This window comes from Odocoileus virginianus, chromosome 13, assembly GCF_023699985.2.
Source record: "Odocoileus virginianus isolate 20LAN1187 ecotype Illinois chromosome 13, Ovbor_1.2, whole genome shotgun sequence".
NCBI lineage: Eukaryota > Metazoa > Chordata > Mammalia > Artiodactyla > Cervidae > Odocoileus > Odocoileus virginianus.
Window position 1 is genome coordinate 18,217,469 of NC_069686.1, and position 12,924 is coordinate 18,230,392.

At 35.4% G+C, this 12,924-nt stretch overlaps 2 protein-coding genes across 5 annotated transcripts in view; one reads left to right on the plus strand and one right to left on the minus strand.

The window, feature by feature from the left end:
* SLC25A12 (solute carrier family 25 member 12) overlaps positions 1-12,924 on the plus strand; it is a 189,731-nt gene that overhangs the window by 35,935 nt on the left and 140,872 nt on the right. The gene's annotated exons all lie outside the window — the stretch shown is intronic.
* HAT1 (histone acetyltransferase 1) overlaps positions 1-12,924 on the minus strand; it is a 41,996-nt gene that overhangs the window by 20,295 nt on the left and 8,777 nt on the right. For all 4 annotated transcript variants that reach the window (XM_020896350.2, XM_020896351.2, XM_020896352.2 and 1 more), the window contains exons 3-4: positions 12,409-12,484; positions 8,942-9,062 (exon numbers count right to left, since the gene is read on the minus strand). In XM_020896350.2, the coding sequence (XP_020752009.1) occupies positions 8,942-9,062; positions 12,409-12,484 (197 nt within the window). The remainder of the gene's footprint in view (positions 1-8,941; positions 9,063-12,408; positions 12,485-12,924) is intronic.

Genomic DNA, 12,924 nt, shown 5'->3' on the forward strand with positions numbered 1-12,924 from the left:
ATGCACTAGAAAAAATGTGTTATGTATTATATAAAATATGAAATAAAACCAACAGCTCTTCAAACTTGGAATTAAGAACTTTGTATCACTAAAGGAAAAATGTCTGCATTTCTCTATTAAATGGATTCTGCTTTAAGGGAAAAAACCCAAATCCTGTAACTATCATATTTTACAGATCTACACTCTTTTCTAAAAGAATAAATTTATTTTAGTTCAGTTAAATGTTCATCTATCATACTGGATTACTGGCCAGGTATTAAAGTTATCATTGGAGAAAATCCCCATATAATCTTTTTAAATTGAATGTAGAATTAAACATTAACTGAAACTTAAAACAAGTTCCAACGCTTGTGGTTAAAGGTTTAGATTCTATTTCTGAAGATCACTGAAAAATCCCCTATCTTCAAGAGTATTCTGGAGAAGGAAATGGCAACCTACTCCAGTGTTCTTGCCTGGAGAATCCCAGGGAAGGGGGAGCCTGGTGGGCTGCCGTCTATGGGGTTGCAAGAGTCGGACATGACTTAGCAACTAAACCACCACCACCAAACTCACAACAATGTTCCAAGATAAAGATCTAAACACATAATTTTAAAGCTTTTTATGGTATTTCATGAAAAGAATTTCTCATTAAGAATACTGTCACCATGCACCCAACATAGGAGCACCGCAATATGAAGGAAACACTAACGAGTATGAAAGAGGAAATTAATAGTAACAATAATAGTAGGAGACTTTAATACCCCACTCACAACTATGGATAGATCAACTAAACAGAAAATGAACAAGGAAACACAAACTTTAAAGGACACAATGGACCAGCTAGACCTAATTGATATCTATAGGACGTTTCACCCCAAACAATCAACTTCACCTTTTTCTCAAGTGCACACGGAACCTTCTCCAGAATAGATCACATCCTGGGCCATAAATCTAGTCTTGGTAAATTCAAAAAAACTGAAATCATTCCAGTCATCTTTTCTGACCACAGTGCAGTAAGATTAGATCTCAATTACAGGAAAAAAATTATTAAAAATTCAAACATATGGAGGCTAAACAACACACTTCTGAATAACCAACAAATCATAGAAGAAATCAAAAAAGAAATCAAAATATGCATAGAAATGAATGAAAATGAAAACACAACAACCCAAAACCTATGGGACACTGTAAAAGCAGTGCTAAAGGGAACACTCATAGCATTACAGGCTTACATCAAGAAACAAGAAAAAAGCCAAATAAATAACCTAACTCTACACCTAAAGCAACTAGAGGAGGAAGAAATGAAGAACCCCAGGGTTAGTAGAAGGAAAGAAATCTTAAAAATTAGGGCAGAAATAAATGCAAAAGAAACTAAAGAGACCATAGCAAAAATCAACAAAGCTAAAAGCTGGTTTTTTGAAAAAATAAACAAAATTGACAAACCATTAGCAAGACTCATTAAGAAACAAAGGGAGAAGAACCAAATTAACAAAATTAGAAACGATAATGGAGAGATCACAACAGACAACACTGAAATACAAAGGATCATAAGAGACTACTACCAGCAGCTCTATGCCAATAAAATGGACAACTTGGAAGAAATGGACAAGTTCTTAGAGAAGTATAACTTTCCAAAACTGAACCAGGAAGAAACAGAAGATCTTAACAAACCCATCACAAGCAAGGAAATCGAAACTGTAATCAGAAATCTTCCAGCAAACAAAAAGCCCAGGACCAGATGGCTTCACAGCTGAATTCTACCAAAAATTTAGAGAAGAGCTAACACCTATCTTACTCAAACTCTTCCAGAAAATTGCAGAAGAAGGTAAACTTCCAAACTCATTCTATGAGGCCACCATCACCCTAATTCCAAAACCAGACAAAGATGCCACAAAACAAGAAAACTACAGGCCAATATCACTGATGAACATAGATGCAAAAATCCTTAACAAAATTCTAGCAAACAGAATCCAACAACATATTAAAAAAAATCATACACCATGACCAAGTGGGCTTTATCCCAGGAATGCAAGGATTCTTTAATATCCGCAAATCAATCAATGTAATACACCACATTAACAAATTGAAAGATAAAAACCATATGATTATCTCAATAGATGCAGAAAAAGCCTTTGACAAAATTCAACATCCATTTATGATTAAAACTCTCCAGAAAGCAGGAATAGAAGGAACATACCTCAACATAATAAAAGCTATATATGATAAACCCACAGCAAGCATCATCCTCAATGGTGAAAAATTGAAAGCATTTCCCCTGAAATCAGGAACAAGACAAGGGTGCCCACTCTCACCACTACTATTCAACATAGTTTTGGAAGTATTGGCCACAGCAATCAGGGCAGAAAAAGAAGTAAAAGGAATCCAGATAGGAAAAGAAGAAGTGAAACTCTATCTGTTTGCAGATGACATGATCCTCTACAAAGAAAACCCTAAAGACTCTACCAGAAAATTATTAGAGCTAATCAACGAATGCAGTAAAGTTGCAGGATATAAAATTAACACACAGAAATCCCTTGCATTCCTATACACTAACAATGAGAAAACAGAAAGAGAAATTAAGGAAACAATACCATTCACCATTGCAACAAAAAGAATAAAATACTTAGGAGTATATCTACCTAAAGAAACAAAAGACCTATACATAGAAAACTATAAAACACTGATGAAAGAAATCAAAGAGGACACAAACAGATGAAGAAATATACCGTGTTCATGGATTGGAAGAATCAATATTGTCAAAATGGCTATACTAGCCAAAGCAATCTATAGATTCAATGCAATCCCTATCAAACTACCAATGGTATTTTTCACAGAACTAGAACAAATAATTTCACAATTTGTATGGAAATACAAAAAACCTCGAATAGCCAAAGTAACCTTGAGAAAGAAGAATGGAACTGGAGGAATCAACCTGCCTGACTTCAGACTCTACTATAAAGCCACAGTCATCAAGACAGTATGCTACTGGCACAAAGACAGAAATATAGATCAATGGAACCGAATAGAAAGCCCAGAGATAAATCCACAAACCTATGGTCACCTTATCTTCGACAAAAGAGGCAAGGATATACAATGGAATAAAGACAACCTCTTTAACAAGTGGTGCTGGGAAAACTGGTCAACCACCTGTAAAAGAATGAAACTAGAACACTTTCTAACACCATACACAAAAATAAACTCAAAATGGATTAAAGATCTAAATGTAAGACCAGAAATTATAAAACTCCTAGAGGAGAACATAGGCAAAACACTCTCCGACATAAATCACAGCAGGATCCTCTATGACCCACATCCCAGAATTTTAGAAATAAAAGCAAAAATAAACAAATGGGAACTAATGAAACTTAAAAGCTTTTGCACAACAAAGGAAACTATAAGCAAGGTGAAAAGACAGCCCTCAGATTGAGAGAAAATAATAGCAAACGAAGCAACAGACAAAGGATTAATCTCAAAAATATACAAGCAACTCCTCCAGCTCAATTCCAGAAAAATAAATGACCCAATCAAAAAATGGGCCAAAGAACTAAACAGACATTTCTCCAAGGAAGACATACAGATGGCAAAAAAACACATGAAAAGATGCTCAACATCACTCATTATCAGAGAAATGCAAATCAAAACCACAATGAGGTACCATTATACGCCAGTCAGGATGGCTGCTATCCAAAAGTCTACAAGCAATAAATGCTGGAGAGGGTGTGGAGAAAAGGGAACCCTCTTACACTGTTGGTGGGAATGCAAATTAGTACAGCCACTATGGAAAACAGTGTGGAGATTTCTTAAAAAGCTGGAAATAGAACTGCCATATGACCAAGCAATCCCACTTCTGGGCATATACACCGAGGAAACCAGATCTGAAAGAGACACGTGCACCCCAATGTTCATCGCAGCACTGTTTATAATAGCCAGGACATGGAAGCAACCTAGATGCCCATCAGCAGAGAATGGATGAGGAAGCTGTGGTACATATACACCATGGAATATTACTCAGCCATTAAAAAGAATTCATTTGAATCAGTTCTAATGAGATGGATGAAACTGGAGCCCATTATACAGAGTGAAGTAAGCCAGAAAGATAAAGACCATTACAGTATACTAACACATATATATGGAATTTAGAAAGATGGTAACGATAACCCTATATGCAAAACAGAAAAAGAGACTCAGATGTATAGAACAGACTTGTGGACTCTGGGAGAAGGCGAGGGTGGGATGTTTCAAGAGAACAGCATCGAAACATGTATATTATCTAGGGTGAAACAGATCACCAGCCCAGGTTGGATGCATGAGACAAGTGCTCGGGCCTGGTGCACTGGGAAGACCCAGAGGGATCGGGTGGAGAGGGAGGTGGGAGGGGGGACCGGGATGGGGAATACATGTAAATCCATGGCTAATTCATTTCAATGTATGACAAAAACCACTGCAATGATGTAAAGTAATTAGCCTCCAACTAATAAAAATAAATGGAAAAAAAAAAAAGAATACTGTCACCATTATTAAAAAAGGAATGCAGTGGAATACACTAGGAAGTATTATTAGTCTACCAAAGTATTTTTTTCACTTTCTTAAGATTAAATTTTTATACATACACAGGATTTTTCTATTTAAAAAGCCCCAAGGAATCCAGAAGATTAAAGAGATTCGCTCTTATCTACTCTCAAATTGAAATCCAAATTAAAGAAAGACAAGGATAAAATAGATGACTGAAACTCACAGATAATACAAACTTTATCCAAGTATTTCAACTTTCTCCAACAAACCCTTCCCTAAAATGTCAGCAATCAGCAAGACTGAACAATCTTTGTTACACATTCTTCAACTAAAAATCAATTAAATTACCTTAAGAGAGGGCTGGAGGTACTGATAAAAGCAAAACCATTAGATGAACAAACCATCGGTGTCTGAATAATCAAGTTTATTATATTGCAAAATTCAAAATAATTACATTATCTTTAAAGATGATAGCTATGGAGATGTTTTACAAACATCTTAATTGTGACTAAAAAATTTAGATGCTGCTGGAGAGTTTGCAAAAGAAAAAGAATGGATGATGAAAGATTAATATAAAAAAATAAAAAAGAAAGATTAATATAATGGAAAAATTTTAATGCAAATAACTTCTAAGCAGATGTGCTCTTGTTTCTGACCATCTCAAAGGGTATATTTCTCACATGCAAAAATAATACTACAAAGCATAGTATGCATAAACTATGACATATTATATAATGGTCTCAAACCTTATATACCTAAAAACAAAAATCTTGTGTGTTTTCCACTTAAATCTACTTCTCCAATCTTCCCAATCTCAGGGAATAGTACCACTACCACTGAAGCAGTGGCATCCTCCTCATTCCTCTTTCCCTCATCAATCACATTTAACTCAGTAACAGATGCTACTGACTCTACCTCTGAAGAGGTGACTCACTGGAAAGAATGCTGATGCTGGGGAAGATTGAAGGCAAAAGAGGAAAGGGGCAGCAGAGGATGAGATGGTTAGACAGCATCACCGACTCAATGGACATGAATCTGAGCAAACTCCTGGAGACAGTGAAGGACAGAGGAGCCTGGAGTGCTGCATCCATGGGGGTCACAAAGAGTCAGGCACAGAGACTGAACACCAACCAAAGAAGTATCCTCAAGCAGGTGAATGCAGTGCTGCCCATGACACTGCACTGTTCTGGTCTCTCTTCTCTCTTGCTCTCTACAGTGGGTTCTCTGCACAGCAGGCAGAATCATCTTTCAACAATATAAACACTATCACATAACCCCCCGCCCCCCCCCCACTTAAAACTTTCCAAGGGCTTCAGCTACTCTGATTCCATACAACTGAGTCTTGCCAACCCTCTTCAACTCTCTCCTACCCTTCTCTCATCATCACAATTTAACAACAGTGATCTTTCTGGACAACGAAAATGCCAAGAATGTTCTCATTTCAGGGACTCTGCATAGGCTGATCCCTTCAGATAACTACACGACTGGCTACTCTTCATTCAGAAACCAGCAAAACGTTTCTTCATACATATTAATTTGCTTATTTAATATCTATTTGTTGACTGCTCCTCTTGGCAAGAACGTGTCATAAGAACAGTGACTTTGCTTTATTTGCCATTATAACCCTGTGAAACGAATTCTCAATGCAAATGGGGAAGAGCCAAGCCTGTTCCCCACACATCTGCTGCCCCGTTCTTTTTTTATAAGGGGAAAAAGAGGTCTCTGCTTGAACATGTAATTTAAATAAATGATCTCTGACAATGAAGCAAATAAATAATCCTACAAAAAGACATTATAAAAGACTGATTCCTTACTCCTAACACAGTACTTCTAAATGGAGAAACCTCGTTTTCAAGAATGGAACAATTAGAAGTCAATGCAAATACACAGCTATTTTCACTGCACATAATATTTGAATGATTTATCAATAACTAATAGTTCCTTCAGAAGAAATCACTCAGCACTACCAGCTAGAACTTTAAAAAAAACACAAAAAACCAGCAACCCCCTCAAACAACACTGAATTTTATACAACACAAAGGAAAAAAAAATAAAATTTTTAAAGAGTATCTGGGCTTGAAAATTTAACAAATATTTGATTATAAATATTATCCATTTTAGTAAACTCTGTTACATGCTAGTTTATCTAAGATTAAATCTTTTCAAGTATCAAATCATCACAACTACAGTATTAGTCAATGAGTCATTTTTATATCTGCAAATTTTCAAAAACATCCAAGGGACACAAACCACTGTAAAAAACAAATATTAAATGAAAGTTACATATATTTATCTAACAAGCTTAGTCATCTCAAATAGGGCTGGCAAATGAGAATCAAAAAAAGTTAGTGCTGAGAATATTTCTGACACTGAAGTTGAATAATGGACATAAGAGACTATTTCAGATTTCTTTTATGCTATATATCATTCACACTTCCATTCCTTTAAGCTTACTAATACAAAATTTTTACCCATAAGAGGACTGCTTGCAAGAGAGAAGTCTCTCTAGCAGTAAACTGAGAGCTAATAGCATAAAAGTATGGGAGCAGGAAAAAATAAATAAAATACACACTGTGCAAAACAGAAATAAAACCTAACAAGCACAAAAGCCCAGGCCCATTTAGAACAGATCATAAATAGTTCTAATATCTTTAAGGAGGATATTACTATATATTATGCATACTACAATTAAGTGATTCTCGCCCATGTGCAATACAGATTATTTACTAGTTGTGTGACTTTGGACAAGTCCCCTACAATAAAATGAAACAAACAAAAAAATAATAAAAAGGGGGAAAATCAACCAATCCCTGTAATGAGAGAAGGTTTTAACAATAAAAGAGTGGAGCATGAGGCTGGGAAAAGACTTACGTCAGGAATTTAAACTTAGTTAAAATTTTGAAAATGTTTGCTTCAGTATCTTTAAATAGGAATCTCTAGGAACAGAACTCTAAAATATACAATTTTTTAAAGGTCCCTTAGATTCATGTCCATCCAAACATGCCAAAGACACCCCCTCCCCAACATCCATCAAAGTTTCAACCATTCCAACATTAACTGAAATCTAAAATCTCATCATCTATCTTATCCAAATAAGGTACAGGTGAGACTATGGGTATGCTACCTCACGGGGCAGATTTCCTTCCCACCTGTGAAACTAGAAAACAAGTTATCATTTCCAAAGAACAAAGGCAGGACAAGCATAGGATAAAAGTTACAGACTTTGTCATTCCAAAAGGGAGAAAATGGTAGAAGAAATAAGTCACCAAATGATTTCAAAACCCAGTAGGTCATATTCCATTCTTGTTGTATAGTCTCTTAAGTCATGTCCGATTCTTTGCAACCCCATGGACTGTAGTCTGCCAGGCTCTTCTGTCCATGGGATTTCCCAGGCAAGAATACTGGAGTGGGTTGCCATTCCTTTCTCCAGGGGATCTTCCCGACCCAGGGATCAAACCCACGTCTCCTACATTGGCAGGTGGACTCTTTACTGCTTAGCCACCTGGAGAGCCTCAAATTTCATCACTTAGGAATACTGTGGTCTATGACACTACCCTCTGAGCCCGAAGCTCCTCCTTCAAAATCATTCATCCTTTTTCTTGAAAGGTAGCACATGTTTGCAGCTGAATAGTGTTATCAACCTCTTTCTTGCCTATTGGATGTTAGAAGTCCATTAGCCTTCCCGTATTCTATCAGTCCAAACTGGCTGTATTTCTGCTGATATAACACTCTGGAAACTTTATGGGTCATGTGTGTATGCCATGAAAGTTCATGCCAATAGACAAGAGGGTCCTCCACAGGTGCTCCCTGAAATCATATCACAGAATTCAATCCCTATTTTTGGCTTTGTTGAGATTACTGAAGAGATCAATGAGTCACGCCTGCCTATTCAGCAAAACAAGATTATTTAGCCAAGATTACTATTGGTTTTCTCCCCAGAGCACACTTCCCCACCAATGAATTTTCTAAATTCAGTGTCTTCAGAACAGGCTGAATCTCCCAAATCAAGTCCCAGATCTTTTTTACTTAACAGTTCTTCCCTCAATTTCTCTCTTTCTTCTAATACTTTAAGTGGCAAGAAAGCAGGCCACAGCTTCAATACTTTGTTCGTAAAACTCCTCAGCTCAATAACCAAGTTCATTTCTTACAAGTTCTCCTTTTCACATGAATGTATGCTTAAAACAACAGAAGCTAATAAAAAACCTAAAGTTGGTAAATAAAATAAATCTCTGATCAAAAAAGTGAAGATTTTTATGGAAAAGGCTAAGGATCACGATCACAGGTTTAACTGGAATGACAGGCAGATAGTCACCTCCATAATTAAATGTTAAATATGTGGTTTTAAAGCTGTAATATAAAGATTCTCTCCTCCCTCAAATCTTTAACATTTTATAATCTGTTTTATACTCAATTAGGAAACAGTTAAAAATAAACTTATTTCTGTTCTTACCTCTACACAGTCAAAGTTCTCATCAACTTTAGATGCATATTCAACACGGAACATTGTTGATAGGCTACCAGCAATATAATATAACAAGATCTTCAGACCCTTGTAACCAAAAGCAGTTTCACTGAAAAGGGAAAAAAAGCAGTAATCTAAGACCCAAAAATGAACAAAGTCATTACAAAGTATTAACTCTACACAGAAACAGGTTTAACTTCATGGGTAGTTTCAAAATTTTAAACTATACTTACTAAAAACAACAACAAAAAAAACCATACTGTAATGAAACTGTGCCTCAGCTGTCTGAGTTTATAAAGTAACAGAATAACAACACCTACCTTAGGGAGGTTATATGGGTTATATAAACAAGTCAATACATGTAAATTGTTCATAACATTCACTGGTACATTGTATAAGTGTACTACAGCTACTGTTGCTGCTTTTACTCTTGCTACTATTATGAGGTATTTCATATCAGAGACAAGTAATGTTATACTGATTCCTAGTTAGGCAAGCAGTTAAGATGGAGCTATAGAGCCCAGTTCCTCCAACTTACCCCTTGCATGTCCAACATCAACATCCAGAGCTGCTGAAAGTGGTAAGTGGTAGCACCTGATTACACCACACTTACCAACTCAGAAAGCACATGGGGAGCTCCTGCTATTTTCCCAACCTTGCTCCCTGCTATCCATCTATGCCTTTCTATTTCCTTAAAAAAAAAAAAAAAAAAAAGTCTTCCTAAAAGAGAATTCTAAAATAGCCAGGCAAGTTCCCTGGTGGTCCAGTGGTTAAGACTCAGCACCTTCACTGACATGACCCAGGTTCAATCCCTGTGTCGGGAACAAATATTCCACCAAGTACATGGCATAGCCCCCCCAGAAAATCCAGAATAGGTAAATCTATGAAAACAGAAAATAGATTAGTGACTATCCAGGGCTAGGGAGGGTATGGGAAACAGGGAGCCACTGCTAACTGGTCACAATGGGAATTTTGGTGGAAATGACGAAAATGTTTCAAAACTGGTTGTGGTGATGATTATGCAACTTTCAATATGCTAAAACCCAGGGAATTGTACACTTTAAAAAGTTTATTGTATGATAAAGGGGTTTTTTAAAAGATGAATTCTGAAAGAATGCTAGAAAGAAGCAGTGTCATTTCCAGATTTCTGTCTAGGTTACCAAAACAAAATACAAGAAGTGTCCATTCCAGGACTCTGAAAATTATGTGTAGTAGAAAACAGTGGCAATGAAACTAGGATTAAGATCAGTGTAATGGTTCCCAAGATAGAGTTATCATGATTATGTGACTCTCTTCCATCTACCTTAGAGGGGTGTGCAAGCACACCACTTTTAATGATGTGCAAAGTGAGTGTGCAAAATGCCACTAAGAAGCAGTACTTGTGAAACTAGATCCTACTCACTAAGATATTACCTTAGGAAGAGATTTCAAGTAGCAGTAAGAGGAACAGAGCAAGACAAAACACTCCTTAAAGATAGAGATCCAAAAGAAAGCATTCTTATTTTTATGCTGTAATAAAACCTGTTTAAAATATGCTCAAATTTTGGCAGTTATTAATACTTAAAAGTACATAAAATAGCTAATCTGATATATTCACAAGAAATTCTTAAGAAACTTGTTCCATGAAGAGACATTTGTCAATTTAAAAATATATTAAATAAATGTCCAAAATGCTGAAATAATGCGTGGGGAAAAGGGTAATATAGAAGAATATTTTAAATGTCAACTATGTCTAAACACCCTTTCCTACTAAGGAAAAAAACCCATGGTTCCTTGAGGATATGGCCAATTTGTTTTGCAGAACTAGTAAACTACAAGGTGAATGTGCAACAGTTGATTGTATCACAAAGTAAACTGTCCTCAAAATGATGATGATATATCAAAAGGACTCAAAAAGCCAGTTTGGAAGAGGAGCCACTTGTTGAATCTGGGATAATCTGAGCATCAACATTAAAAACAGTAACAGACAATGATTCACTAAGTTAAAAAATCCTGAGTCTATTCTGATATAAACAAAAATACATAACGGGAAGAAGAGACACTCTTTTACAGCAGAATGCAAACTAATAACTGTGAAAGTGTGGCAGCGTTAGAAAATCGCCCTTTTACAATCATAGTAAAATACTAACAATCATTAACAGATTTAAAACTACTGAATGAAAGTTTGATGGGAAACAGGGTATTTTCACTCTCAAGAGTATCTCCTCACAGGTTACATATAAATAACAAAGAAAAAACCCTACAATGGAGAAACCTTGCAGATACCTCCAAACTTAAACTTAACGACCCAAGTCAACCAACAATGGGACAAACTGACATCACGGACATTCTGGTATGACACATTGAGAAGGACAGATACAACTTCTGCTGCGCTACTATAAATATATGCATTATCTGAATTTAATCATGAAGAAACAATCAAACTTGTCCAAAATGAAGGTTTACAAAACTAGCCCTATTCTCTACAAAAATAATGACAAGGAAAATAAAGTCTGTGGAACTGTTCCAGTCTAAAGGGACTAAAGAGAGATAACAACTAAAAGCAATACATGATTCTAGACTAGATCAAGGATGAGGAATTACTGAATTTATTGAATACACACAAAAGAATTACTGGCAATCAATTGGCAAAGTTTGAAATGTGGATTATATTTTAGAAAATATATCAATGTTAGATTTCCTGAGTTTGGGTAATTTTACCACAATACTGTCCTTATTTTTAGAAAATACATACTAAAGAGTTTAGGAGTAAGAGAACTCCTTACTCCTGCAACCTACTTATATCTGCAACCTACTCTCAAATGGTTCAACAACAATCTATCAATATATGTATGAGAATGATTAAAGCTAATATAGCTAAATGTTAATAACTGATGTATGTAAAGGATATACAGAATATTATTCTTGAAACTTACTGGAAAGTTGATATTTTCTAATAATGTAATGAAGGGATTAGAAATTTTAAAAATTGTGCTGAACATCCCAGGACATATCTTCAAACTTGCTTCTGAAAATAAGTTTCTCTCAATTGCTTATTTATTTCTCATAGAAAAAAAACTTGAGTTTTCCAGTGTTGGGGAAGTGTTTTCTAGAAGCAGTACAGCAAAATCGTGCAAAATAAGTAGTTATGAATATGGACTCTACAGTCTGACTGACTGAATCTGAACTTCAGTCATTCATATGTCCCTAGGCAACTATCCAACCCCACTAATGTTAATGTTACATATGATGATACCATTGCTAAGATTATGCCAATTAAATATGATACTGTACCTATAGTATAGTACTAAATGATAGGTATTATATAGTAGATTGGTGTCTCAATATAAAACATGCCATTCTAATATATTTTAAAAGAAACATGAAAAATAACAGGAAAGAAAATAAACTGATTTCTAAATTTAAAAAAAAATGTGTTTTCCCTAATTTGACAAATATCTTACTAAGTTACTTACTCATCCCCAAAGAGTTGATGGGTATACTCAGGAAAGAAAGTTCTAATGTCATTCTCAAGATCTTCAGGAAAACGAACTGTTTAAAAGAATAAAAAACATAGAGATATTAAAGATGATAGGTATTTCCACTTTGAGAATCTCATTATAACCAGGATATAGCCAACATTTTTTTTTTACTTAAAAGTGTTACTTCTCCATTATATGATTTACACTGGATTCTCATGCGACAAACAATAAAAATCAGAATGTTACTTTGAGTGCTTCAGCATCAAAACCCTATTGAGTCTAAGAATTAGAAAACTAGGTATGACAGAGGCATCTAATTTAGTTTTTCTTTTTCTGTTATGTTCATACACAATGCAAAGAGTAAAAGACAACAAAACCAAAAGAGGCACATTGATGAGAAAAGCTAGTACAAAGGAAACAAAAACAAAGTGCTATAGGAAACATTCTGAGAACAAGAATAATCTGAGTTTGATGAAGCTCATATCATCACATCATTCTTTATGACTACAA